Source organism: Pseudopipra pipra, chromosome 15, assembly GCF_036250125.1.
Source record: "Pseudopipra pipra isolate bDixPip1 chromosome 15, bDixPip1.hap1, whole genome shotgun sequence".
Taxonomy (NCBI): Eukaryota; Metazoa; Chordata; class Aves; order Passeriformes; family Pipridae; genus Pseudopipra; species Pseudopipra pipra.
In genome coordinates, this window is record NC_087563.1 from 8,966,238 (window position 1) to 8,990,347 (window position 24,110).

The 24,110-nt window shown below is 52.2% G+C and overlaps 1 protein-coding gene across 2 annotated transcripts; it reads left to right on the forward strand.

Moving 5' to 3' along the window:
- The first annotated feature begins 528 nt into the window (after positions 1–528).
- Positions 529–22,872, forward strand: SH3TC2 (SH3 domain and tetratricopeptide repeats 2). Of its 2 annotated transcripts, XM_064671730.1 has the most exons (19): positions 529–756; positions 2,803–3,035; positions 5,493–5,612; positions 6,750–6,854; positions 7,065–7,192; positions 7,639–7,744; positions 8,082–8,225; positions 8,352–8,553; positions 9,152–9,225; positions 10,010–10,205; positions 11,214–11,350; positions 12,187–12,228; positions 12,528–14,231; positions 14,338–14,518; positions 15,969–16,119; positions 16,484–16,606; positions 17,129–17,279; positions 17,841–18,037; positions 18,392–22,872. In XM_064671730.1, exons 3-19 carry the CDS (start codon positions 5,603–5,605, stop codon positions 18,581–18,583), a joined length of 3,843 nt encoding a protein of 1,280 aa, XP_064527800.1. In that variant the 5' UTR covers positions 529–756; positions 2,803–3,035; positions 5,493–5,602; the 3' UTR covers positions 18,584–22,872. The 2 variants fall into 2 exon arrangements, with proteins under 2 accessions (XP_064527800.1, XP_064527799.1); XM_064671729.1 differs by lacking the exons at positions 529–756; positions 2,803–3,035 and having other exon boundaries at positions 4,596–5,612.
- Positions 22,873–24,110: the final 1,238 nt, after the last annotated feature.

A 24,110-nucleotide genomic window follows, 5' to 3' on the forward strand; every position in this document is an offset into this window, starting at 1 on the left:
GGGTCCACAGATCCCTTGTTCAGTGTGCCTGTATTTCCATTCTGTCAGGGAAGAAGGGGGGTTCAGAGCTGGGCGCCTCTGCCACCTCGCCAGGATCACCCGGGAATGCCTCTCCCCGGACTTTGCTGTCGCAGAGGCAGTCGGAGCACAGCGAGGACGGAAGGTCACCAGCCCCAAGGACGCGGCGCCGGGGCTGGGAGCAGGGGACAGGTGAGTCCAGGAGAGGCTGCTCATGCAAAGCAGCTTTTGAGAGTGGGAGAGAGCTGTGTCCGAGGTGGTCACGGCGGGACTGAGCCAAGCGCTGACACCGTGCCCTGACGCTGTGCCCACGGGCATCCCCCTCGCCAGCCCTTGTTTACTGCAGAGCCAGGGCGAAGGTGGTGCCTTGGCGTTCGCGCTTCCCTTCGGGAGCCGGCAGTCTGCCGGAGCGCCGGGCTGTTTATAGCATAACTCTGGGTAACTCATTGACCTCCGCGCCGGCAGCTCTGCTGGGAAGCGGAGGTTCCCAAGATGATAAGCCGCTCTTGGAAGAAATTCCTTTCCTCGTGTGAGGGAGTGGCGGTGCAGGGCACGCTCGCCCGCCTCGCAAACACGTACACAGCCCTGTGCGCTCGCACGGGTGCGCGCTGCGTCCCGGCACCGGCAGCATTCCCCTGGGGAAACCGGCTTTGGAGAGGCTGGAGTTTCGTGGCCAAGAGTTCTCCATGAGGGAAGCGGTGCTGGGAAGCAGAGCAAGGGGCGTGTGTGCAGGAGCAGGTCAGTACAGCCGCCGTGCGGGTCTCTCGCTGGGTGCTGGTCGCCTGCCCGGGCCCTTCGTCCCCAGCTGAGCAAACACAGCCGGGACGCGGAGGTTGCAGATGTCCGGAGAGATCCAGTGCAGGGACACGGCTGTGGAAATCCAGGTTGGGGCAGAGAGTTTGTATTTTTTCCCAGCTGAATTTGAGGCTTGGGTGCAACTGTGATGAGCACACTGGGGAAGGACAGGTTTGGTTTGGGTCCTTTGTACCCAGGAACTGACAGGAGAAATCACAGCAGACATGCTGGATTTAGGAACGTGGATTTGGTCCCAGGGATGGGTGGTGCTGTGTGACAGGCCTGGAGACCTGCTGTGTCTGTGGCAGCTCTGTCCCCCAGCCAAAGGGTGCCCGGACAGTCACACTCCTCCTGTTTCATGCCATGGGTAGGGAAGTGTGGCCGGCTGGCACTCTGCCTGCCAGAGCCTGCCCAGGTTTACAAAGGGAGCAGAGACCCTGGAGAGCTGGCACAGGCAGAGACCCACAGCTGGAACAGGCTGAGACCCCAGGAAACTGCTTCCATACTTATCAGGAAGTATTTCCAGGGAGGCCAGGCTGACAGGTTTCAGCAGCAGCAGTGGGGGCTCTCCAGGGTAGATCCAGGATTGGTATGGTGAGAGGTAGGAAGCAGAACAGGAGGTTTTCAGGTTACTGGCCAAAAGGCAAATTCCAGTTCAAGTCAAACAGGAGATGATCCCTTTGCTTGTATAAGGATGGGTTTGGTTGCTAGGTTATTAAGGTAAACTTTAAAGCAAAAAGAAATTTCAAAACCACAAAGGAAGACATTTTTGTTTAGAAAATGAAAAAAAAAATTCTGGTTATGTAAAATAATATTTTCTCCTGTGCAGGAGAATTTGCTGCTAATTGGTGAGCAGGTATTGCTAAACCCAAGAGCCTTCTGAAGGAAGCAAAAAGCTTTGTTTGGAAGCATGCTGCCCTGCTCAGGCACTGACCACTTTGACAACCTGGGCCCAGAACCGCAACATCTTTTGTGTAAAGATGTGACTGACTCCGTCACAAAACTCCAACTGTGTGCTCTGAGCACAAGCAGGCTGACACCTGCATCTGTATCTGAATTCACCCTCCAGTTCTGCACCTTCAGAGCATGCCTAGGTCAGCTGGGGGAGTTTTCTAAATGTGGAGCTTTCCAGGGCCAGTGAGCAATGGGAACAGACAGTGTCTTTGCCACAGGGAGAGCAGAGCCGGCCCGTCCCAGCACTCACCTTCATGCAGGTCCCGGCAGCTGCACAGCTTTCCAGGAGAGCCAGAAGAGCACTGCAGCTCCCTGACACCCGGGGCTCAGGAGGAGGGTTAAGAGGACGGTCCCTTCTCCAGCAACCTCAATATTTTGACATCTAGTTTCTCCTGTTAAGGCCTAGGAATCCCTACTTTTTCTGTCTTCCCCTCAGCAGGCATATGGTGGCCAGGGCTGCACAGGAGCATCACTCAGTGCAACCTTCCCTGCAGAGCCTTTTGGTTTGACTTCACTTCTGTTTGAAATTTCCCAGCCAGCTCCATGAAGATGGACTCCATCCTGCCACAGCTGTCCCACAGCTGGGTACTCCTCATGCTTTGCACGCCCTAAAGGGTTATTATCACAGTGGTGCCAGGCAGCCCCTGTCACAGCATGGAAATGTGGTGAGAAATACCCTCTCTGGATTATAGAATCACAGAATGGTTTAGGGGAAGGGACGTTAAATCTCATCTCATTCCACCCCTCTGCCATGGGCAGGGACACCTTCCACTAGACCAGGTTGCTCAGAGATGCATCCAATCTGGCTAAATTACTCACTGGAGTAATTACTCACTACTCTGGATAAATTCAAGGCATTGTCATGCATTGGGATGCAGCCTGGCGATCTGGAAAGCCATCCATGCTCCTGGAGAGGGATGGGAAACAAATCACTGCTGTGGTGGCACTGGCTGGTTGCTGACGTAAAAGTCCATCAGTAAAAGACCTCCCCACCTGCAACTTCTCTCCCTAGACCTTTTGGGTTTTATTTTGCAGGAGGTGTGTTGCTCTTCCTCAGAGATGCTCTGCAGACATCTGCCACCCACAGCACAGTGAGACAGCACAGCCAGCACTGAGTCCTGGTCCTGGAAAGGGGGAAGGTCAAAGCATGTGAGCGAGGAGGGAATGAGACTCATCCTGTGTAGCCCAGGGGATCCTGCACAGCAGCCAAACCAGTCCCTCCTGATGTTTGGATCTGGGGTTCAGACAGCCCTGATCTTGGAGATGAGGTGAGCCCTGCCAGCCCCACCGGAGCTCACAGCGTCTGGGCTTGCAGAGAACCCACCTGTGGCTTGCCTGGATGTAACTCTGCTCTGCTGGGGTTGGTGAGGAGTGGGCAGTGCTGCCAGCTGCCCCCACAGTGAAACAGGGAAAGCATCAGGCAGGAAGGTGGCACAGGAACACGGCCAGCTCTGGATGGAGGATGCTGGATGGGCCTCAGTGGGGCATCCATGCAGGTGAGGCAGGTGCTTCCAGTGGTGTGAGGAATAAGATTTCCTTTGGAAGTTGGCACCAGCTAGAAGCTCGATCAGGCTTGGCAGACTGAGGGGCTCTCCATGCTGCAGCTCGTGGGAGGAATGAGAGGAATGTGCCATGTGGGCTGGGCAATGGGATCCCAAAGGCAAGGGCCAGAGTGGAGCCCAGGGTAACTGGGGGCCAGGACAGGGCAGCAGTGCCAGTGGATGGGGTAAGAGCCCCCCAGAGTGCTCCATCCAGCTCTGTGGCCCCCAGCACAAGAAAGACATGGACCTGTCAGAGGGGATCCAGACCAGAGCCATGAAAATGACTGGAGGGCTGGAACCTCTCTCCTAGGAAGAAAGGCTAATAAGGCTCTGGGGAGACCTTATTGCAGCCTTTTAATAGCTAAAGAGGGCTAATAAGAAGGATGAAGCAGTGTGCCCAGGTGGGCAAGAAGATTAATGTCATCCTGGCTTGTAGCAGCAGTATTGTGACCAGGGCAGTGATTGTCCCTCTGTATTGGGCACTGGTGAAGCACCTCAAGTGCTGTGTCCAGTTCTGGGCCCCTCATAGCAAGAAAGACATTGAGAGGATGGAGTGTGTCCAGAGATGGGAACGGAGCTGGGGAAGGGTCTGGAGAGTCAGTCCTATAAGGAGAGCTGAGAGAGCAGGGGGAGTCTCAGCCTGGAGAAAAGGAGGCTCAAGGGGGGATCTTTTTGCTCTCTGCAACTCCCTGACAGGAGGAGGGAGCCTGGTGGGGGTCAGGCTCTGCTCCCAGGGAACAAGAGAACGAGAGGAAATGGCCTCAAGTTGTACCAGGGGAGGTTTAGATTGGATACTAAGAAAAATTTCTTCATGGAAAGGGTTGTCAAGCATTGAAACAGGCTGCCCAGGGGAGTGGTGGAGTCACCATCCCTGGAAGGATTTAGAAGACATGTACATGTGGCACGTAGGGACATGATTTGGTGGTGAACTTGGCACTGTTAGGCTTAGGGTCAGACTGGATGATTTTAAAGGCCTTTTCTACCCTAAATGATGCTCTGACTCTATGACTCCAACCCAAACCATTCCCTGACTCCGTGCCCGTCGCCCCCGCCGTGCTGGCAGCCGGTGCCCGGTCAAAAGGCGCATTGTGCATTGTGGCCGGGCCGCGGTGCTGGCCAGGCAGGAGCAGCAGCAGCAGCAGCAGCCCACTGCCCCGGGGCTGGCAGTGCCACTGGACACATGGGCTGCTGCCTGGGGACCCCCTGGCACCAGGACCTGTCCCTGGGATGCACAGGTAAGCTGTCCATGGGGATGCCAGAGCCCTGCTCTGTCTGAGCTGGGCTGCGAGACCTGTGGCTGCAGAGCTCGTCCTGCTGGACGGGGCCTCTGGGGAGACACCAGTGCTGAGCACGGGCCCCTTTGGCTGTTTGCCTGCCTTTCCTGAGGCGGCTTCTGGTGCCACCTCCTCTTGCCCACTGGATTAGGGTGCGCAGGGAATGAGGCAGGACATTTTGGCTGGGGAGGGGAGAGGATGACTGAGGAGGTTCCCACGCTGTTGGCTTTTCAGGAGCCCCTTGCCACCCCTGTCTGGCTGCCACTGCTGCCCAGGAGTCCCCCAAGCACTGCAAGGTTTGCAGAGCCCAAGGGGTGCTGCCGGCCCCCAAGACACGATTCCTGTACCAGTGTGTCCAAATGAGGTCATGGGGCTGTGCTAAAGGGCTGGAGGAGGGAGGTGGCTCAGGGCCAGCTTCTGTGGCCACGTGTCCCCCAGGAGAGCCAGTGCCAGAGGGTGCCATGAGCACTCAGCCATGGCTGCCAGGAGTGCAGCCCCAAGTGCTGGGACCTGCACTCAGCTCTGGGCTGCGGCTGTTTCCTGCCCACTGTTACAAAATATTTCAGCACCAGGGAGGTAAATGACTCATTGGCACGACTGGGAAGGACTCCTCACCAGCAGTTTCAATTGGTCTCTTGAAAACAGTTCCCAGTTCCTTTTCTGAGCCTGGCCCAAACAAAAATAAACACTGAATCCGTGAGAGCAAACCCATTTCTCTGCTCACCCGAGTAAGTCCTCATCCCTGCTCGGCTCTGGAGACCCACAGTCATGTTCTGTCCTGCCACTGACGGAGGTGGCAAGAGCAATGTCCAATCTGCCACATCCACTGGCACATCCTACGGAGACCTCTCAGGCAGGGAGCATCTTGCTGGGGATCCGAATGCCTCTGCCCACCCTCCGTCTTCCCCAGGCGAAGAGTGTGACTCCTGCTGTCCCCACTCACCCGTGCTCCTGCCCTGCTGGGACCATCTGCACCAAACAGCAGCTGAACACCAGGGAAAATGGTGTCAGGAGAGGACCATGGCATCAGGTACCCATGCCCAGGGAACTGGGACCCAGCCCTGCCCAGTGGAGCCTGGCAGGGTCTGCAGGGACGCAGGGAGGGGAGGAGGAGAGGGAGGAGTGGCAACGGGTAGGCGAGCCCAGCCTGGCAGGAGCCAGTTTGGATTTAGTTCTGCCTGTGTCTCCTTTCACTTCCCCTTCTCTGTTTCCCCCACGTGTGGAAGAGGATGGAGCTGCTAGATGAGGTCCTTTGTTAAGAGTGTTCAAATCAACTGCTGAGAAATGTAGAGCCTTTTCTTTCAAAGAAAAGCTCATTCATGACATGTGCAGCCTTGGGCCATTCTTTTTTACTTGCTAACTATAAATAAGGATTATAATTCTGCATGCAAATAACAGTTTATTTGACTAGCTTGCAAAACTGGCTGAATTAAAAGAACTGTAGAGTACAGTTATGGGCACAGAAGTGACTTAGAGAAGTTGCTGCATGTTCCAGCTCCAGATCTCTGGGTCCTTGTTTGTCTTACAAGTCCAATCTGATTACTGACAAAAATTGGGTTTTAATCTCGTTATCCCTCCACAGCCAATACAGCTGTGGAAGAGCAAGCTGGATTTTTGTGTGCCTCAGCTTTCATTAACATAATTACCAGCTAAAGTTTCAGTTCCTGAATCCTTTATGGCAATAGTTGACAATGTGTGAAGCAGAGAGAATGCATCTTGGATATCAGTTACCAACCAGGCAGGGGAGAAAATCTCATTTTGACTGTCAAAGTTGATGAGTAAAGAATTTTGCAAGGCCTTGACTCTCCTCTGCTGGGGAATTGCTCTTGCTCTGAGGTCTCCTCTAAAACATCCTTCTAACAGATCTGCTCAGTGAGGGTCTGTCCAAGAGCAAGGAGGGAAAGCTCTTGGACATTCCAAAGCCCCTCCAGCGCTGGAAAGAAGCCCATCATCAAGGATATCATGTAGTTAAGACACATCAATCCCATGGATCTTGCCTCCAACCTTGAGCATGATTGTAGAGTGGTACCAGATTCACCTAATCCCAGCCAGATCTGCAGTGCAAACCCTGGGCTGAGCCCTCAGGTGCTCTCAGGTTAGGCAGGATATCCTAAACCTCTGCCACAACATTTGTCAGCAGCTCTTCTGTGTGTTCCCTCCTCACCAGGTAAGGCTGGGGCATCAGAGCCAAGCAACCCCACTACTGAGGCAGGAGATGGCTCCCCGGACACCTCCTTGGTGCTGCTGGCTGTCAGAGAGGGCTTTCCACCAGGTAAGATGCCTGTGGAATCTCCCAGACGTAGTAGAGCCCCTGCCATCCCTTGAGTCTCTTATCTGGGTGGCTGAAGGGGGAGGATGAGCTGGGTTTGTGTTCTTTGAGCATCACAGCCAGGCTGGAGGCACTGCTGGGCCTGGCACAGGCAGCTCTGGGTGCCACAGAGCTCCTTCTACCCCTTAACCCCCTTAACTTTTTTGTTTCAAGAGATATCACTCTTCTTCTCCGTTGAGAGTCGCTCCTCCGGCTGCCTCAATTCCCAGCTCCAGGAAGCAGCCAGAAAGAAGCTGTGGGCCCTGGAGAGTGATGACAGAGGTGTCTGTGCCCTGTTCAAGGTAGAAGCCCCAGCCCAGCAGAGCAGAGCATGTCCTGGGATGCTCCTGGCAGGATGGGATGTGTGATGGGATACCAAACCTAGCTGAGAAAGAGAAGTTTCTCCAAGGCCACTGCAGGGTGTGTGCCTGCACACAGGGACTCTGGAGGGGACTGGAAGGATGGGGGAAATGAGCTGGTAACAGGTGAGAGGCAAATCTGAGCCTCATGGTAGGAGCCTTGTACTGGGGGCTCTGAGCTGCCTGAGGGATCATGCAGATTGCCCTGGAGTGAGCTAGGAAGGACTCAGTGCCTGGAACAACCTTAACCCCTGGCAAACAACTCACACAGCTTCAGTCTCAACTATGCTGATACATGAGTGCTAGTCTCATTCCAGGGTCTAATATCATTAGACCCCCTGTCAGAGTCCCAGACTGTCCCTGAATCCTGCTTTGTCTCCCCTGTGTAGGAGCTGTCAGCCAGGCTGGTCTGTATGCAAGCACAGGAGGATCGGTTCCTCCTCACCTTCAAAACCTTGGAAGAAGTCTGGAAGTTTTCCACGTATCTGACTTTAGGTAATGTTTTCAAGGTGTTGGGAGGTCTAAACAGACAGTGTGAGAAGCATTTTTGAAGAAGGTACTGTAATGTAACAGGGTGGACAGGTGAAGAATATGAATTAGAAAACCTTGCAGTCTTTTGACTGTTTATGAAACTACTGTCTGGATCAGTGAAGGAGACCCAGGAGGATGCCTTCTGGATAATCCTTCTATTGCATTTTGGGTATGGAGACAAAATTAAAGGCTTTTGCCTCACAGCATGGTTGCAGATGGCAGACTAGGAAATATCCAAAGAGCCCTTCATGCTGCCCAATGAAGGACGGTGGTAACACTGATTTCCCTCTTGATTCCTTAGGATACGTGGGCAGCTGCCTGGAGCAGCTTCTGTTTGACCAGGAGTACTGGCTAAACTGTGCCCTGATGGAGGACACGGAGATCAAAGTCACTGTGGATGAGGATCATTTGGCCACCATATATATGGATCTACTCCTCCAGGAAGGTGTGAGGGGACTTCACATGTGGGGAGTTCCTCAAAATTGTCCCAGCAGTGCTGAGTTGCAGCTCTGTGCTGGGCCATGCCTTGCACTGGTGCCATTGACCCCGACATGACTCTTTCTATCTGCAGGTAACTTTTTCTCCAGAGCAATGCCAGGTGCCTGGAAGGCAGAGCAGGAGGGAGAAGAAGGCCTGCAGCTCTGCAAGAATGAGCTGATCCATGTTAAGAATGTTGGAGAGGACTCAAAATGGGAAGGGATGTCCTTACTGACGGGTCAACGAGGCGTGGTGCCCATGACAGCTCTAGAGCCAATACCTCACCCTTTTTACCAGTAAGTAAACTGGTGAATTAATAGGGCTCAAGCCTGATACTGATGCATGAGCTGGCACCAAAGCCTGGTATGGGAAACTGCTCTTGCCTCTGGCTATGGGAAAGAGCCTCACAATTCCATGAGGATGTAGATTATGCATAAAGACAACCACTGGAACCAATTCAGGTTCTGTTAATGAGGCAGAGCATGGACATATTGTACTTCAGATATCATTCCTGTATGATACTCATTTAGGTCATACATGAGATTATCTGTCATTTACAGATGAATAAGTGGAGAAAAAATTTAGGCAATGCCAGCCAAAGTGGGGCTTCACGTTGTCACCTGGCTGAACCTCAAAGACACCTGCAGCTCCTCTTACATGGTGAAATCCTCCTTACAGCCTAGCAAATTTATCCTGCTCTTACCATGGTGTGGTGCAAACTGCCCTCTGTGCCCAGTAAAACCATTACAAGGAATTACTGGGCTGGCTGTGCTGGCCATGCTGGCACTCCCAGGGAACAGAACATCTGTCCTGCTTGTGTGACACCATCCCTGGTGCTGGCCTGAGGACAGGACTGCTCACAGAGGACCAGTGTGATTTCCTTTTGCCTTGCAGGTGGTTCCTGAAGAATTATCCTGTGAGTTTTGGCATCTCCCAGGAGATCAGTGGGACAACCTCTCAGCCAATTGGTGAGTGATACCTTTGTAAGGCAGCATCCCAGGGAAGGGCACGGCTCTCCCAAGCCTGGTTTTGACCACAAATGCAAAGAGTTCATCTCTTGTTCTGGCAATGGCACACCATTTCTGGGTGCTCTAAGGGAATACGGCATCTCTGGACCCTCTGGAATGGAGAACAGAGCTTGCAAACCGTGTGTACTTCAAAGGATTACACAAAGAACGTAGGGTACAGTGGGCTGCTGGTGGCATCCTTCTGCCACTGGGTTTTCCTATTCCACTACAATTTTACATCTCCTTTCATTCTTTCAGGATTGAAGTTTTAAATAATGAGAGTCCCACAAGTGAGCACATGAAACCTGTGCCCACCATTCACCAGTTAGCCCCAGGCCAGTCCTGTTCAGAGTATGCTGGACATGGGAGATCCCTGCAGGTGTGAATTTGGCATGTAGTGTGATGGACATTTGTGCTGTTCAAGATTTCACTCCTGGCAGAGAGCTGAGACAGTGCAGCTTCTGTGAAGCTCCATGTTTCCAGTCACCTCCCAGACTGCAGCTCTCAGAGGCTTCAGCCTTCAGCTGTGTGGAGTTTCTCTCTCCCTCCCATATATTTTATTATAATCCATTTCTCAAGAAGAAATGGCAGAGGTCTGAATCAAAGAGCACAATAAATCTTAGGGGAGAGAGAGGCAGCCTTCTCAAACTGAAATTGTGGTCTCTCCTTACCCAAGTCTTTTCCAGCATGAAAATTTTAGCAGTGGCCTCACACTAAAATGCCCTTGTTTGCTTTGGTTTCCCAGTCAAAGGCAGGTGCACCGCCACCAAGGACCACAGAGGAGCAGCATGGGATGAACTGAGTTTCTCCAAAGGAGACAGCATAGAAGTCATAGGCTTCTTCATTCCAGGACTCCCGTGGTTTGTGGGCAAATCCCTCAGCAGTGGGAGCACTGGCTTTGTTCCAACCCGCTACATAAGTCCCGAGGCTTGTGAACCTCTGTAAGTTTACTTATCACATTAAATTCAGGAGAAAATGGAGGGAAGATTCCAAGTCCCAACTCAAGGCTGTATGAGAGTCTAGGGCAGGTAATTTGCTTTGCAAGACCACAGAGAATCCATTTGAAGTCTGACCAGAAGCCTTGGCCAGGCTCTGCTGCCAACAGGCTGCAGCAGTCTCTGCCCAGACAAAGCAATCGTATTTCACTTGCCTGAGGTGATTCTTGGAGAGGAACAGATCTGGCCCCAGGCTAACCTGGCTCCATGCTAAGGCAGCCCAGGACATCTGTGTACCAGACAAACTGGCTTCACTCCACCTAGAAATGTCTTCAGTTTGTAGCTTTGTCTGAGGTGCTGTGAGTCTGGCAAGGGTGGGATGAGCAATCCCTGACAAGAAAACCAAGTCATGCTTGGCTTCCTTCTGCCTCTTTACTTTCTGTAGGATTGCTGTCAAAGCAGAAGGACCACTGGCACAGTTTCTCCCTGAGCAGAATTCAATACTCTCTCAAGGACAAAGCAAGAGTTATCCAGGGAAGAAGGGTGACACAACCCCATTCTGAAAACTCGGGCAGTTGTCTCTATGGGTGGCTTAAAGATATAGCTCCAGTTCAGTGCCCATCCAAAAAGGCTTCTCCTCTAAGAGTGTGTGTGGGAGGACAAGGTCTTAACCTGTTGCTAGGTCTGTTGGGCTTTCCTTACTCAGTCACTTTACCCAAGGTTAAGTTGCAAGCACTTTTCTCTGACACTCCAGAGAACAGAGAGATCAGATGTTGTCCTGGCCTCAAAAGGGGATTCTGGATTAAATAAAAATACCAATAGCTCCTTTCCTCTGGTATCCATTGGTTCCTTCATGGAGAACCTGGATGGGGAAGATGTCCAAAATCCTGTGTTAATCTGCAGCAGAACTTTTATGGTGGGAGGAAGAGGAGGGATGGAAAATCCCATCCTACAGGACAGCTGTAGCACCAGGGAGACACTGACTGTCTTCTCCTGACATCTGCCTCACCCCAGGGGAAAGGGCTTGGTGTTTCTGAGTGAAGAAGAAAAGTCCCCCCTCCTGCATATCCCATGCAATGGTGACGAGCAGCACTTCACCACCCTCCTCGGGGACTTGGCACGCACTGACATCACCTCTGTGTACCGCCTGGGTGAGTGTCCCCTCTCCTTACATGCCCAGACCTGTGGATCCCCATGGAGAATGATGCTGGACAGTGCCTGGAGAGCTCCTTGCTTGGGCTTTCCAGTGGAGAGAACTGCTGTGGCAGAGCCAACCTCCAAAGCCTAGTCATGGAGGTTGTAGATATCCTCAAGAGGTGACCCCTGCCACACTGCAGTTTGTAGGGGTCTTCTCTGCTCCCAGGGCAGCTTTTCAGCTGTGGGGAACCCTGGCAGGTTCTGCTCTCCACTGATCCTGGCTTTTAGTCCCTGCCTACATGAGTCAGGGCTCCTGGGTGCTCAGTTTCTCTGTGCTTCCAGTGTGGCTTTTGGACTTCAGCTGGTTTCTGTGTCTCTATTTCTTGCTTTCTCACTACCTGGAAGCACAATGTGGCCATGCAGGGCTGAGCCTGAGTCTCCTGGGATTCAGGGGAACTCTCTCAGAGGAACCAGATGAGGGGCAATGAGCCTGAGGTACAGACACACTCATACCTGGAAACCTCTGAATAGACACCACAAGGCTATTGAGAGAGCTGATAAAACCTTATCTGTGAAAAGTAAGACCTGCTTGTTCCTAGGTAACTATCACATTACCTCACCTCACCACCAGCTAAAAGCTGTTCTCCGTGGTCTTACACAGCACCAGACCCCAGCAGATCCCAGGGATCCGAACTGCAGCTGCCTGTGGTGTCTGCAGCTAGAAGCCACACAAGGGTCTGGAGTTTAGCAGAGCAGCAGGAGATGTCTGTAAGGTTTGAGGGACTGTGTCTACACATTAACACTGACCAAGGCTTTGGACTTTTTGTTTTCTGTTTGTCTTTCTGTATAGATGGTTTTGAACCTGCAGCCATGTTCCCAAAAGTGCCATCAGGTGAGTATGAGGAGGGGACAGAATGGGATGCTTTTGTGTTGAGTTCTGAGGGTGAATTTTGACAAGAGGAGTGGTTTGGGTTGGAAGGGACCTTAAAGATCATCTTGCTCCACCCTCCTACCATGGGCAGGGACATCTTCCACTAGACCATGTTGCTCCAAGCCCCATCCAACCTGGCCTTGAGCACTTTCAGGGATGGGGCAGCCACAGCTTCTCTGGGCAACCTGTGCCAGGGCCTCACTACCCTCACAGTAAGGAATTTCTTCCTAACCTTGCTGTGGTTTTCCTGTCCCTTCCAGAGGCTGTTCCCCATGCCAGTAAAGATATCCAACTGCTCCAGTCTTGGGAGGAAATAAATGAATTGGCTACAACTAGCACCTCCGAGCTGTCCAGCCCAGGGAGTGAATCAGCCCCTTCTATGTTAGAAGATGTTCTCCTGGAGAAGATGGACGACTTTGATTATCCCAAGTTCTTTATTGACCTGAACGCTGGACACATGGATGACGCTGATGTCTTTGACCCCATATTGACCTTCCTTAACCAAGATAGTTATGTATCCAGTTTTCAAAGCCTCTATGATCTCAGCTTTTCCTTTCTCCACTCCACTTTTTATGGTTTCTCTGATGAGGATGAACTGGTCCTGTACCTTGAGACGTCCAGGAATTGGGCCAAGAGGACTCGTTCAGTTTGGGCTCATGTCAGGCTCTGTTTCCTCTTGGGTAAGCTCTGCATCAAAAAGGTCAAATTCTCCCAGGCTCGAGTCTACTTTGAAGAAGCCATGAGTGTCCTGGACAGGGGATTTCAGGACCTGCCTCTGTTGGCAGCATTGCATGTGACCCTTGCCTCCATCTACTTGAAACAGAACATGAAGCACAAGTTCTCCTCCCTGCTGGGGAAAATGGTGACCTTGCTTGTCTGCTTGCCTGGCCGCTCTTTCAGCTCTGAAAACGAGCTGGAAGTCATGATGTACGTCTTGAGGGAAGCCATTGCTGTGGGCAATGCTCCCTTGGAGGCACGGGTCTGCTTCCTCATTGTCAAGCTCTTCCTACAACTGGGCAAAACTGATGAAGTGCTGCCCTTTATGGAGCATCTTCAGTGTCTCACCACCACTTTGCTCAGCCCAGACACTAGTTCTGGGCCACTGGATGCCCCTGCCATCTTGAGCTACCTGTATGACAAGAAGTACTTGCCAAATATTGCACTGGCCTCCGCCAGGTTGTTTGTTCCCAGTGGCACCAAGGGAGCACCGACACCCATTTGGAGAGCTGGCTTCATCCTCCAAAATACTTCCAAACTACTGGGAAGCCAACTGGAGAGAAGCAGCATCCCAGCACTGGCTTGTTTCTATCTCAAGCAAGCACTGCAGTTCTGCTGTGAGAGCAGAGCTGTGCCCACCCAGAGGACGCTGTGTGCCATCTTGTCCAGGATGTACCTCCAGCACGGGGTGTTGGATGGGGCGGTTTGTTATGCAGCCAGGGCTGTAGCCCTCAGCAGACTGATGGGCGAGGAGGAGGCTTTTGAGTCTTCCCTCTCTTTGGGGTGGATGTACCTCCTGCAGGGCCAGCCAAGTCCAGCTGCAGACATCCTGTGGCAGCTCCTGCAGTCCCTGAGTGGGACGGACAGTGTGACTCAGGGCGGAGCTGTGCACAACCTCCTGGCCATTGCCCTCAAGGGAGAAGGGCAAGTGCAGGCGGCTGCAGAGAACTTCCTCTGGGCCCTGCACAAGGCCAAGGAGACCGGGAACAAGAGGAATCAGGCCATTGCCCTGGCTAACCTGGGGCAGCTGAGCTTGGGGTGTGGGGCCAGCCAGCTGGCCGAGCTCTACCTGCTCCAGTCAGTCCAGCTCTATGCTGAGCTCCAGGGCAGCCAAGACCTGGAGATGGAGCTGGTGCAGGTGCTGCTGGGGCTGGCACAGGCCATGGTGGACAGGCAGAGGATGGAAGATGGCAAACTCTGTTATGAACTGGCATTGGTTTTTGCCCTGAAGTGGCATAACGTGAGGAGTGAGTACAGTGGGGACCAGGGTAGCATTCACCTCTGAGCAGCACCCTGCCAGCTCCCTAAAACAACCCCTTGACCTGTCCTTTTCCCTTTCCCTGTACCACGCAGGTCAGCTTCACATCACTGAGTCTCTCTGCCATTTCTACAGCAAAGTGTCCCCCGATCTCCAGGCCTGCATCACCTACCACGAGCACTGGGTGTCCTTGGCACAACAGCTGCAGGACAGAGGGATGGAAGGCAATGCCCGACAGGCTCTCAGTCAGCTCTACCAGGCTTTGGGCACACCTGAGTAAGTCCTGTCTGTGCCTGTTGGAGGCTGTTAGAGCGGGATCCCTGCTCACCCAGAGCAAGAGCAGTGGCTTTCTTGGGGCATCCCTCAAGTGAGGTGGGAAGGTGTGTGGTGGCTCCAGCTGCCCTGCAGACTCTGGTTCTGAGATTTATGAGGTGTCACTGTGCTGTGAAGAGGGAACAGTTCAATGTCAAACAGAGTGTCACGACGGTCAGGCAAAAGTTGTCCCAGACAGAACTGGGGTCTGGCCAAACACAGTTTTCCAGAGCAACATCCAGCCTTCATCAGAGAGGACCCAGTGACAGGGAATTCATTACTTCCTTTGGAGGCTTATTACAGTGATTAATCACCATTCACCAGTAAAAATAGGCTTCTTATCAGTTATTTGAATGTCTGGTTTCAGCCTCCAGCTGCTGAGCCTGCCCTTCCTATATCTGCTGGGATATTTTCCCCAGGGAGGTGCTTAAGGTCCCGTAGGAGGTACTTAAGACTCCATATCAGCTCACCTTCCAATCTCCTGCTTGACACCTGCAGGTGACTGATTAGATTAGGCAGAAGAGAAGAGAAAGAGACTTGGACAGACCACAGACTTCAGTCCTTGAAGACAAATGTGTCAAACAGCGGAGAGCTGGTTGCCATGTCCCAGAAGGACAAATGGCCAAGGGCTATCCCTAACTGGGATGTTCATGTCCCCTATCAGGTCACAGTGAGTTCAGAGGGAAGGTATTTAGGAAGCAGATGCCTGTCATGTGGATGGTGCTATTTAAGATCACAAAGCACCCCATTCCCTGGACTCAAAGGACAGCTGGAGCCTGGTTGCCAGCAGGAGAGACACCAAGCAAACAAAATGCCCTGGGCACTGCCTGGCTCTCCCTTACCCACAGCTGACTTCATGTCCAACCCTCTGGATCATCCTGCTGCTTATCCCTATGTCCTCCAGTGACCACAGGCTTGAAAAGGAGCTGTAAGGTCTTGCATAGGTACATACAGATCTGTCTCTTTGACTATGCAAGGGACAAACAAACCTTGTGGGTTTGGGTGCCAGATTCTGTCTGGGAGATGAAGGTACAAGAACTCCCTGCCTGTACTCCCATGTGGAGCTGGGGGTGACTTTGGGGATTAGTGTAGGGGGGCAAATAGTGTTTGACCTGGACAAAACCCCTATTTATCAGGGGAACCATGCAGGGGTTCCCCTGTGGGAACACTGGGGTCCTGGATTGCTCTAAGGTTGCCAGATGATACACACACACATGCATTAAAGCATAGAGACCTCCATGACCTTACCGGGACACATTGCTCAGACCTGTGGCTCCCCATCTGTCTCTAAACTTTGACAACTATAGGAGGAGAGGACAGGTTTGCCATGAGGAGGTGGTGGGAGCTTTGCAGCCAATGGCTGGAAGTGTCCTGTGATTCCTCTGTAATGGCTTTTTGGTTGTTACCATCACAGGGCTTTGAGACAGTCCCTGGATTGCACCAAACAAAGTCTAAGGATCTTCATTGACCTTGAGGAGACTGTGAAAGCAGCAGAGGCCTGGCTGCAGGCAGGAAGGCTCTACTATCTTATGCAGGAGGATGAGCTGGTGGAAATGTACTTTCAGGTATGGATGGGGTGGCTGGAGCAGTCCCATTCCCATCACTTCTTCTGGGTCAGCGACTTTTGAGGCTGGAAAGTAAGTGAATTCATTGAGTAAGAGAGCAATATAGGAGTGCCAAAGGAAGCTGGAGGTGCCAAGTGACCAGTTCCCATTGAAATATACATAGATAAGGGGTAAGTGCCAGGGAAGTCATTGGAGACTTCTTGAAGTAGAAGACTACTGGCTTCTCTCCATCTCTAGCATTATTTTATCAGCTGAGCTGCAAAGTGGAAGAGCAGCTCATAAAATATTGCTTTTATTTAATCATATTAATGTCTATGTGCAAATGTCTCTTTCCAACTCTCACTCCAGTTCCTTTTCCTTCTAGGCAGCCATTCAGACTGCTCTGAAGTGGGAGAACTTCTCCTTGGCCATGGATCTTTATGAGAAAGCAGGCGATACCTTTTTTAATGGCAACCGGAACAGAGATCAAGCAGTGGAGTTTTACAGGGTACTGATCCCCCAGAGCATTTCTGTGCTTGTGTCCCCACAAGGTGATGGCTGTGGGGGGCTTTGCCCCGAGGCTGATTGAAGCACTGTGTGGCCAGGCAGGAGGGATGGAGGGTGGAGAGGGATGGCGTGGTCCTGAGTGTGCCATAGTGGGAAGCCTGGAGCACAGGCATGTTTTGGAACGGCTGCAGCTCTCCCCAGAGATTGTCTGGGGGGGTGGGAACAGGGTCCTTACATTACAAATCCTGGTGGTGTTAAGTGTGAGCTGTTCACTCCTGTGGACTTTCAAGCACCTAAGGAAGGGCAGAGATGTGAGGCTCAGGTTTTGAGAACCACGCTCTGGGATATGAATCTCATTTTCAGGGGAAAGAAGGGACTAGAACCTAAACCTGCAGTGCTCAACTATCCCATCCTCTCCCTGCCATGCCAAGTACTTGGTCCCTGTCCTGCTGCTCTGTCACCCCTCTGCAGGCATTGATGATACCTTCAGGAACATCCTGGAGTCACTGTTCTCTCTCCTTAGGGAGGTGCTGTGCCCTTGGCCAGGAAACTAAAGGCCACTAAGACAGAACTACGGCTGTTCAACAAGCTGGCAGAGCTGCAGATCAGGCTGCAGGGCTACGAGAAGGCACTGGAGTTTGCTACCCTGGCAGCCAGGCTGAGCCTCAGGGTTGGTAAGTGCTGCACATCCACGGGGTACTGTGAGTCACTGGCTCCCTTGGATGAGAACAGTGTGCCTGTAAAAGGGGCATCTCCTTCGATAACACTGCTGGACCCATTCTTACCCTACGTGGTAACATCTTTTTAAGGCCACTTCCCCTCTTAAGCTGTGTGACAACGTAGGGTTGTTGCTACACTGGAGCATGGGAAGTCTGATGAAAGCACAGGACTGAGCAGTTCCTCTCTGCCCTGGCTCTTCTAATAAATTCACCCCTTCCCATTCCAGAAATAGTTTGAATGGGCAAAATGCCAGCATGAATGTCTGATATGAAACCACTCTTGTAATAGCCCCATCCAGCACCAAAGAAATCATGATATACTCCCAGGTCAATCTGTCCAGCTGTGGTATCAGCAACCCCACCCACAGCTCAGTTTTCTCCACCTCACTGACTCCTTATAAAGGTATCCATGCCCCCAGACTGTTGAGAAAATGCATCCAAAGTGTCTCAGCAGGCTGGGCGGGGGGGATGGACTGAGAGTGCTGCAGGCTGACTGCATCAGCAACTCTTTTCCAGGAGATCAGTTGCAGGAGCTGGTTGCATTCCACCGCCTGGCTACAGTCTACTATTTTCTGCACATGTATGAGATGGCAGAAGATTGCTACCTGAAGACACTTGCCATGCGTCCCCCCGTGCTGCAGTGCTCAGGAGAGGCCCTGTACTACTGCAAGGTGTATTGCCACCTTGGCAACCTGACCCTGCACAAGCTGAAGGTAAGAAATGATGTTTTCCATGGTGCTGTGTTGAGCACTCTGGCCTTGACGGAGAGCTGAAGGTGAAGTGTCACATCTCCTGGCAGAGCAGACATGGCTGCAACCTGTAACTCTCCCTCCTATCTGCAAATTTAGAATAAATGCTCCCAGTGCTGGCACAACCCGGTTTTTAAGGGGAAAAGGCAATTTGGAAAGAAGTGCTGGCACTTAGCTGCAATTACACAGAGCCCATTTCAATGAAATGAGGTGTCACTGGGTTCTGCCTGGAACCACTGGGCTCTGCTCCAGTTCCCTTCAGCCCTGTGACCTTCAATCAAACCACTTCCTAACACCTTCCCCATCCTTTATGGTTAGGATGAACAGGATGCAGCAGCCTACTTCCTCCTGGCCCTCGCCGCAGCGACCGAGCTGGGAGACCAGGACCTGCAGGCCCTCATCCGTGCCAAGCTGGGAGCCATCCCCAGTGCCCCACAGGGGCCTGAGGGCACACCAGGCTGTGCCACGTACCGGCCCAGGTGGCTGAGCGAAGGAGGCCACGTCGTCTGACCCATCTCCCACCCCGGGGACTCCAGTGCGAGCCATCAAGGAGCGTCCTGCACAGGTCCTGTGCTCTCCAGGACCACTGGCCCAGAAGGTGTCCTGCACCACATCCTAAGGAGATGGCAGCGTTTGGCCTCTTTGTCCCCAGCAGGCACTTGGGACACTGACCTTATTTTTCAGGAGCAGGGCTGTGCACCATAGCCGAGGTGGTACATCAAGGCTGGGCATCTGGGCAGGATGAGGCCCCAGCAGTGGTGCTGGAGCATGTGGTGCAGTGGGACTGAGCTACTGATGGTGTTTCAGAAGTGCCCTGTCAAGGACGTGGGCAAGAGAGTGCTGCCATGTGCCTGCCTGTGCCCTTAACTGCCCCACACACCTCAGGTCCTGTGGGGCAGCTCAGCTCGGCCCAAATGTGTTTTAACTTGAATAGCACCTCCTGTATTTATTCCTGTCTGGTTTCTGTCCTGTGTTATCCACAGAGGTCTGTGACCCATACCTCTGCCAAACCCCTGTTTTGTAAGAAGCACCACCAAAGCTTTTTGTCAGTGAGAGATAGAATTCGGGAAATGAGGAGCGGCTGGTCAAACCTTGCATGGGGACACGCCCATATGCAGACAAACAGCTGCTCTGGGGGAGGCAGAGCCCTCCCACGCCCCAGGCCTGTCACTGAGCCTCAGCTCTGGCACTGGAGCAGCCAGGTGGCCTCTTCTACCTCACAGCCCATATGCATTTTCAATCTCTAAAGCAGGAGCACAGGAAAAGAGCACTGGAACAGGCTACCCAGGCAAGTGGTGGAATCACCATCCCTGGAGGTGTTTAAAAGATATATAGATGTGTCACTTAAGGGACATGGTTTAGTGGTGGCCTTGGGTGGGCTGGGTTAATGGTTGGACTCGATGATCTTAAAGGTCTCTTCCAGCCTAAATGACACTGATTCTCAGAGCTGTCAGTCCTGACCTGGCCCAGGCTTTGCAGCCCTGTACCCTCCCTAGTCTCCCTTCTCCTGGCTGCAGAGCCCCTCAGGATGCAGGAGCACCGAGGAGCAGATGGTGAGCCTGGACACGCTGGCCTGCACTGTGGCACATCCAGCCCCTGGGCAGGGGTGCTGATGGGGCACAGGGGGGCTTTTGGTGAGGAGAGGCAGCTGCACTGCCCTTGCCTGGGCTGTTGGCAGCCCAAGGAGACCCCACTGCCCAGCAGGCAGCAAGTTGCCTTCAAGTGCCCTGAGCTACGTGGCTAGAAGAGAAACAAAACTCCGTGGAGTGACCAGAGGCAGTAGAAGGCTCCAAGGAGGCTTCTCTCGGGCACCCCGGCGCAGCACACAGCTCTCCTCCACAACCCATCTCGCCACCAGAGAGCAATAAATGCCCATTTTTGCAGTGAGAGCTGCTTCCTGGCCAACACTGAGCTCAGCTCTCAGTCTGGGCTGGTGCACAGGGAAGTAGGAGCAGTTTTTCCAAGTGATCTCTTTGCTTTGACAACCAGTGGCCAGACACCCATCTGGGTCTTCGCAGACAGACCCTGTTCCAAGTTCTTCCCCTTCCCTGACCATGCTCCCCTGCACGGGATTGCTAAATGCAGAACATTTATTTCCTCCCTGCTCTTTGCAAATGCTGAGCTCATCTTCCTCTTCTAATCCCTTCGAGGCATCCATCACCGGGGCAATGAATAGTTTACTGCTTGTTTACCGAGCATTCCTGCAATGCTCCTGGGGAGCCTCAGCCCCGAGTTCAGAGGAGGTAAATCTTCATCCTGTTTGAAATACTGCAAACTCCGTGGAGAACCGGTCCCCAAAACCTTTCTGCCCACTCCGTGGGGCTGCCTGTTCTCAGTACACATGGCTGGTGCTCACTGTGCCAGGGAAGGATATTTTCAGCAGTTTTTCAGGTCAATCCCCCCCCCCCCCCTTTTTTTTTTTGATCTAGATGATCTTTAAGGTCCGTTCCAACCCCTTAACATTCTATGATTCTATGATTCTTTTCATACATGAGGAAAAGCACAGCCTTTGTTCCAGAAGGCAGATTGTCAAGTGGACACCAGGCTATCGAAGGGAGGGAAGCTCTGATGGCTCTGGAAGACCTGAGGGTCTGCCTGGTGCAGAATTGAGCACCAAGATCTCCACCCATTTCTCTGGCCATCCACAGCACCTCACTTAGGGATGCTGTGTGGCCTCATAGAAGCATCCCTGCACTCAGACTGTCTGTGCCCCAGCAGATGGGGCCCAAGACATCCCAGAGAGGCTTTTCTAAGCAGTGGTTGCAGCAGCTGGTGCTGTGCCACTGGCCAGGCTGTGCACTTTGGGGCTGGGATCCAGGTGACTATGCCTCTACCTGTGGCCCACAGACCCACCACAGTGACCAGTGGCTGTTGCAGTTCTTGTCAAAGTTCAGCCTAGTGAAGGATGAATCATGTAGAGAGCATCCCTGCTGAAATATCCTTTCCAGAGCCAAAGCCGAGGCGGTTCTGCCTGGCACTAGTGAGAAAAAATGAGCTTTGTTTAAACACAGAGGGTCAGTGTCTCAGCTGGTCTAAATCAGCAAAGCTCCATGAGTCAAACAGAGATGTTCTGATTTGCAGGGACTGTGGAGCTGGCCCATGGTTTGAAATCAAATGTGTCCTCCTTAAATGGCAGCAAACAAATTTGTGGTGCCTGTGGGACAAAAAAGTCTTGCTCCTTGAGAACATCCCATAAAACATCATTTCCCCTCTCCCTCATCTGCCTGCCTGCTCCCACATGCTGTGACAAAGCTGGGCTGTTTTCCTAGTGGGATGAGAGCTCAGGGTGGCCAGGGCTAATTAAACTCCATAATAATACTTTAAAATAAAGTGAATCTTAGCGTGGATGGTGATCCTGGGCTCCTGGGCCTGTGTCCAAAGGAGGATGAGGATACTCCATCCCTCCAGACACCAGCAGAGTTTTGTGGGCAGAGAAACTCTGGGGACTTTGTGCCAGAGGAGGTCACCATGTGATGGCTTGGGACCTGGGGCAGCCAGGCTGGGGGTTGTCATCCTCCACCCTGTCCAGAATAGGGGGATCATGTCCATCATTCCCAGGGCATGTCTGGGAGCTGACGGTATTTTAGACACAGCAGGGAGCATCCCTGTGTGTATGGAGGGAGAGAGCACAGGGATGCCCTCAAGGTGCTGTGGGGTGCAGAGCCTGGCCATAGTTGTGATGTTGCTCCAAGAGAAGGTTGGAAGAGAAGGAATGTGGAAGAGCAGGAGTTATCCTGCAGAAGGCATTGAGCACCAGTGTCCAGCCTTCTTTTGCTACAGAGGAGGAGGAAGAAATAGGGGAAAGGGAAGGGATGGATCAAGTCTCCTCTGACACCAGGGGTCATTATCTTGCTGTGGCTTGTGACTTTTTCTGGGCTGCATGTGACTGTCTGTTCCATGCCCAGTACAGGAGTTTTCCTCTCTCCGGTCCTCAGCCAACAGTGCTGGAAATAGGACTGGTAGGGACCACGTGCAGCAGCACACGCTTTCACACAGCTGCTAAAAGCAGCATTTTCCTTTCTCATACTTCCAGAGGGTGAAGGTGCTCTAGGAACCTCCTGGCTTTGGCTTTGGAGCTTCTGCATCCCAGTGTCTGAGCTGATGCTGACCCATCTTGCTCTAATCTTTCATCAGTGTGGCCATCTGGGCACCAGCTTTCCCAGTCCTGACGTAAACCCACCTAAGAGCCAATACTGCCCTTCTTATGTCACATTTGTTTAATTCCTCAGGGGGCCATTTAAGGCCTGGAATAAAGAGGGACTAGGTTTCTCTAACATATGGTCATTCTTGGACAGTGGAAATACCATGACAAGAATAATTCTTGGATCCTCTTAGCTCTGGTGTGAGTCTCCCATGGTGTTAAGAGAAAGGAAGTGCTGATAACTGTAAATACAGATACAGGCAGAAGGGTAGAGATAGCTGGATTTATTTGGGTTTACATGGAAACCATGTAAAACCACTTCCTGCAGAAATACAGCACCCTACAATAACAATTATTATCAGCAGACATTTTTCATCATTCCTTCATGGTACAGTGGTGCAAATGTCCACTGGGCTGAGGTGGATGGAGGCTGAGCTGTATGGAGAGACCTGATGTGGAGGAGCAGAGGGTCTGAGGCAGAGGTAAACCTTGAGCTCATCTTATTTCAGAGGTGGCTGCTCCTCTCCGGGCATCATCTTCTTGTATTGCTTGGAACAGTAACGAAGAGTTGGTAAACACCAGCTGTTCTGCTAAGCAGAGGTGGGTGAAGTATGTAAACTGGGTAATTTAGATTAAAAATAATTTATTTTCACAGCAACCTGGGTTGTTGTTCAGTGATAATTGGGATCATAAATATGTATGCCAGGAGGCGTATGGGGGTTGATGCCGGGAGGCTGAGCCAAAGCCAAGAGTCACTAACTGTGACTGCATGTGCTTAAATAAACTTTCCCTGCCCTGCACTGCAGTGAGGCAGGAGCACAGTGTGTGTCTGGGTGTGCTGAGATGGGGATACCTGGAATGGGCCTGGAATGTCTGCACTGCTGGTGTCCCTGCCTTGAGAACCTGCCATGTCCCTGCAGGAGGGGTGAAGAAGGAGAGCAAAGCTGGTAAGGGTCAGTGACTCTGGACAGGGAATAGTGAGGCCAGATGTAAAAATACTTCCCAGTGGGGATTTAATGCTTCTTGTGCTGAGATGGCATCAGTCCTGGAGCTATCACCTCTGCTGTCACTGCCCACAGGACATCTGAGTGTCCCTGGGACTTCCCAGCACGGAATCCAGAGCCACTTGCTGCTCTCATGGGCACTTATTCAGCAGGACTGGTGGAAGACAGGTGTCTGTGCTCAGTATTTCCAGGGAAAACATCTCTTTCGGATTGGAGGGGGCAGAGAGGGTGAAATGGTAAACATGGTAGAGAAAATATAATCCCTTCCAAGCATACAGCTGATAGAAACTATGTGTGTCAGTGACAGGGACACCGTGGAAGAGCAACTGGCTCTCCTGGGTACCAGTTGATGGGAGAGGAGCTCCATGTTCCTGTCTTGTCCCAGCTCTGCAGACAACACAATGGTGCCAGGGTGCACTAAGGGTCCAGATAAGCTGCTTAGAGCTCCCCAGCTCCCACATGCTGTGCCAGCAGCAACAGCTCCTTGCAGAGGGAAACAGAGGCAGGAAACCTGGCAGCAAGAGGCTCCTCTTTCTGCAGCACTGGAGACAAGTGTAGGAAACACAAACAGCACAAGTGCCAGCAATTCCTGTCACACTGCAGGAGAGGGGAGAAAAATTAAAAAGACTCTGCATTTGGCTGCCATGAAGGCTGTTGGAATACAGTTCAGGAATCAGGTTGAATACAAAGAAATGAGCTCCTGAACACCAGATGGTTTTTGAGAAAGGAAGAATAAATTCTTACATAACCAAATTCCCTTTGCACACTGGTTATGGGGTGGTTGTTTTATTTTGCTATCTTCATTTGGCTTTTTCTTTCTTTTGCACCTGCTTTGACAGTGGCATTTGGGCCACACAAGGACATAAACATGCATTGGTGTGTAGGGAGCAAC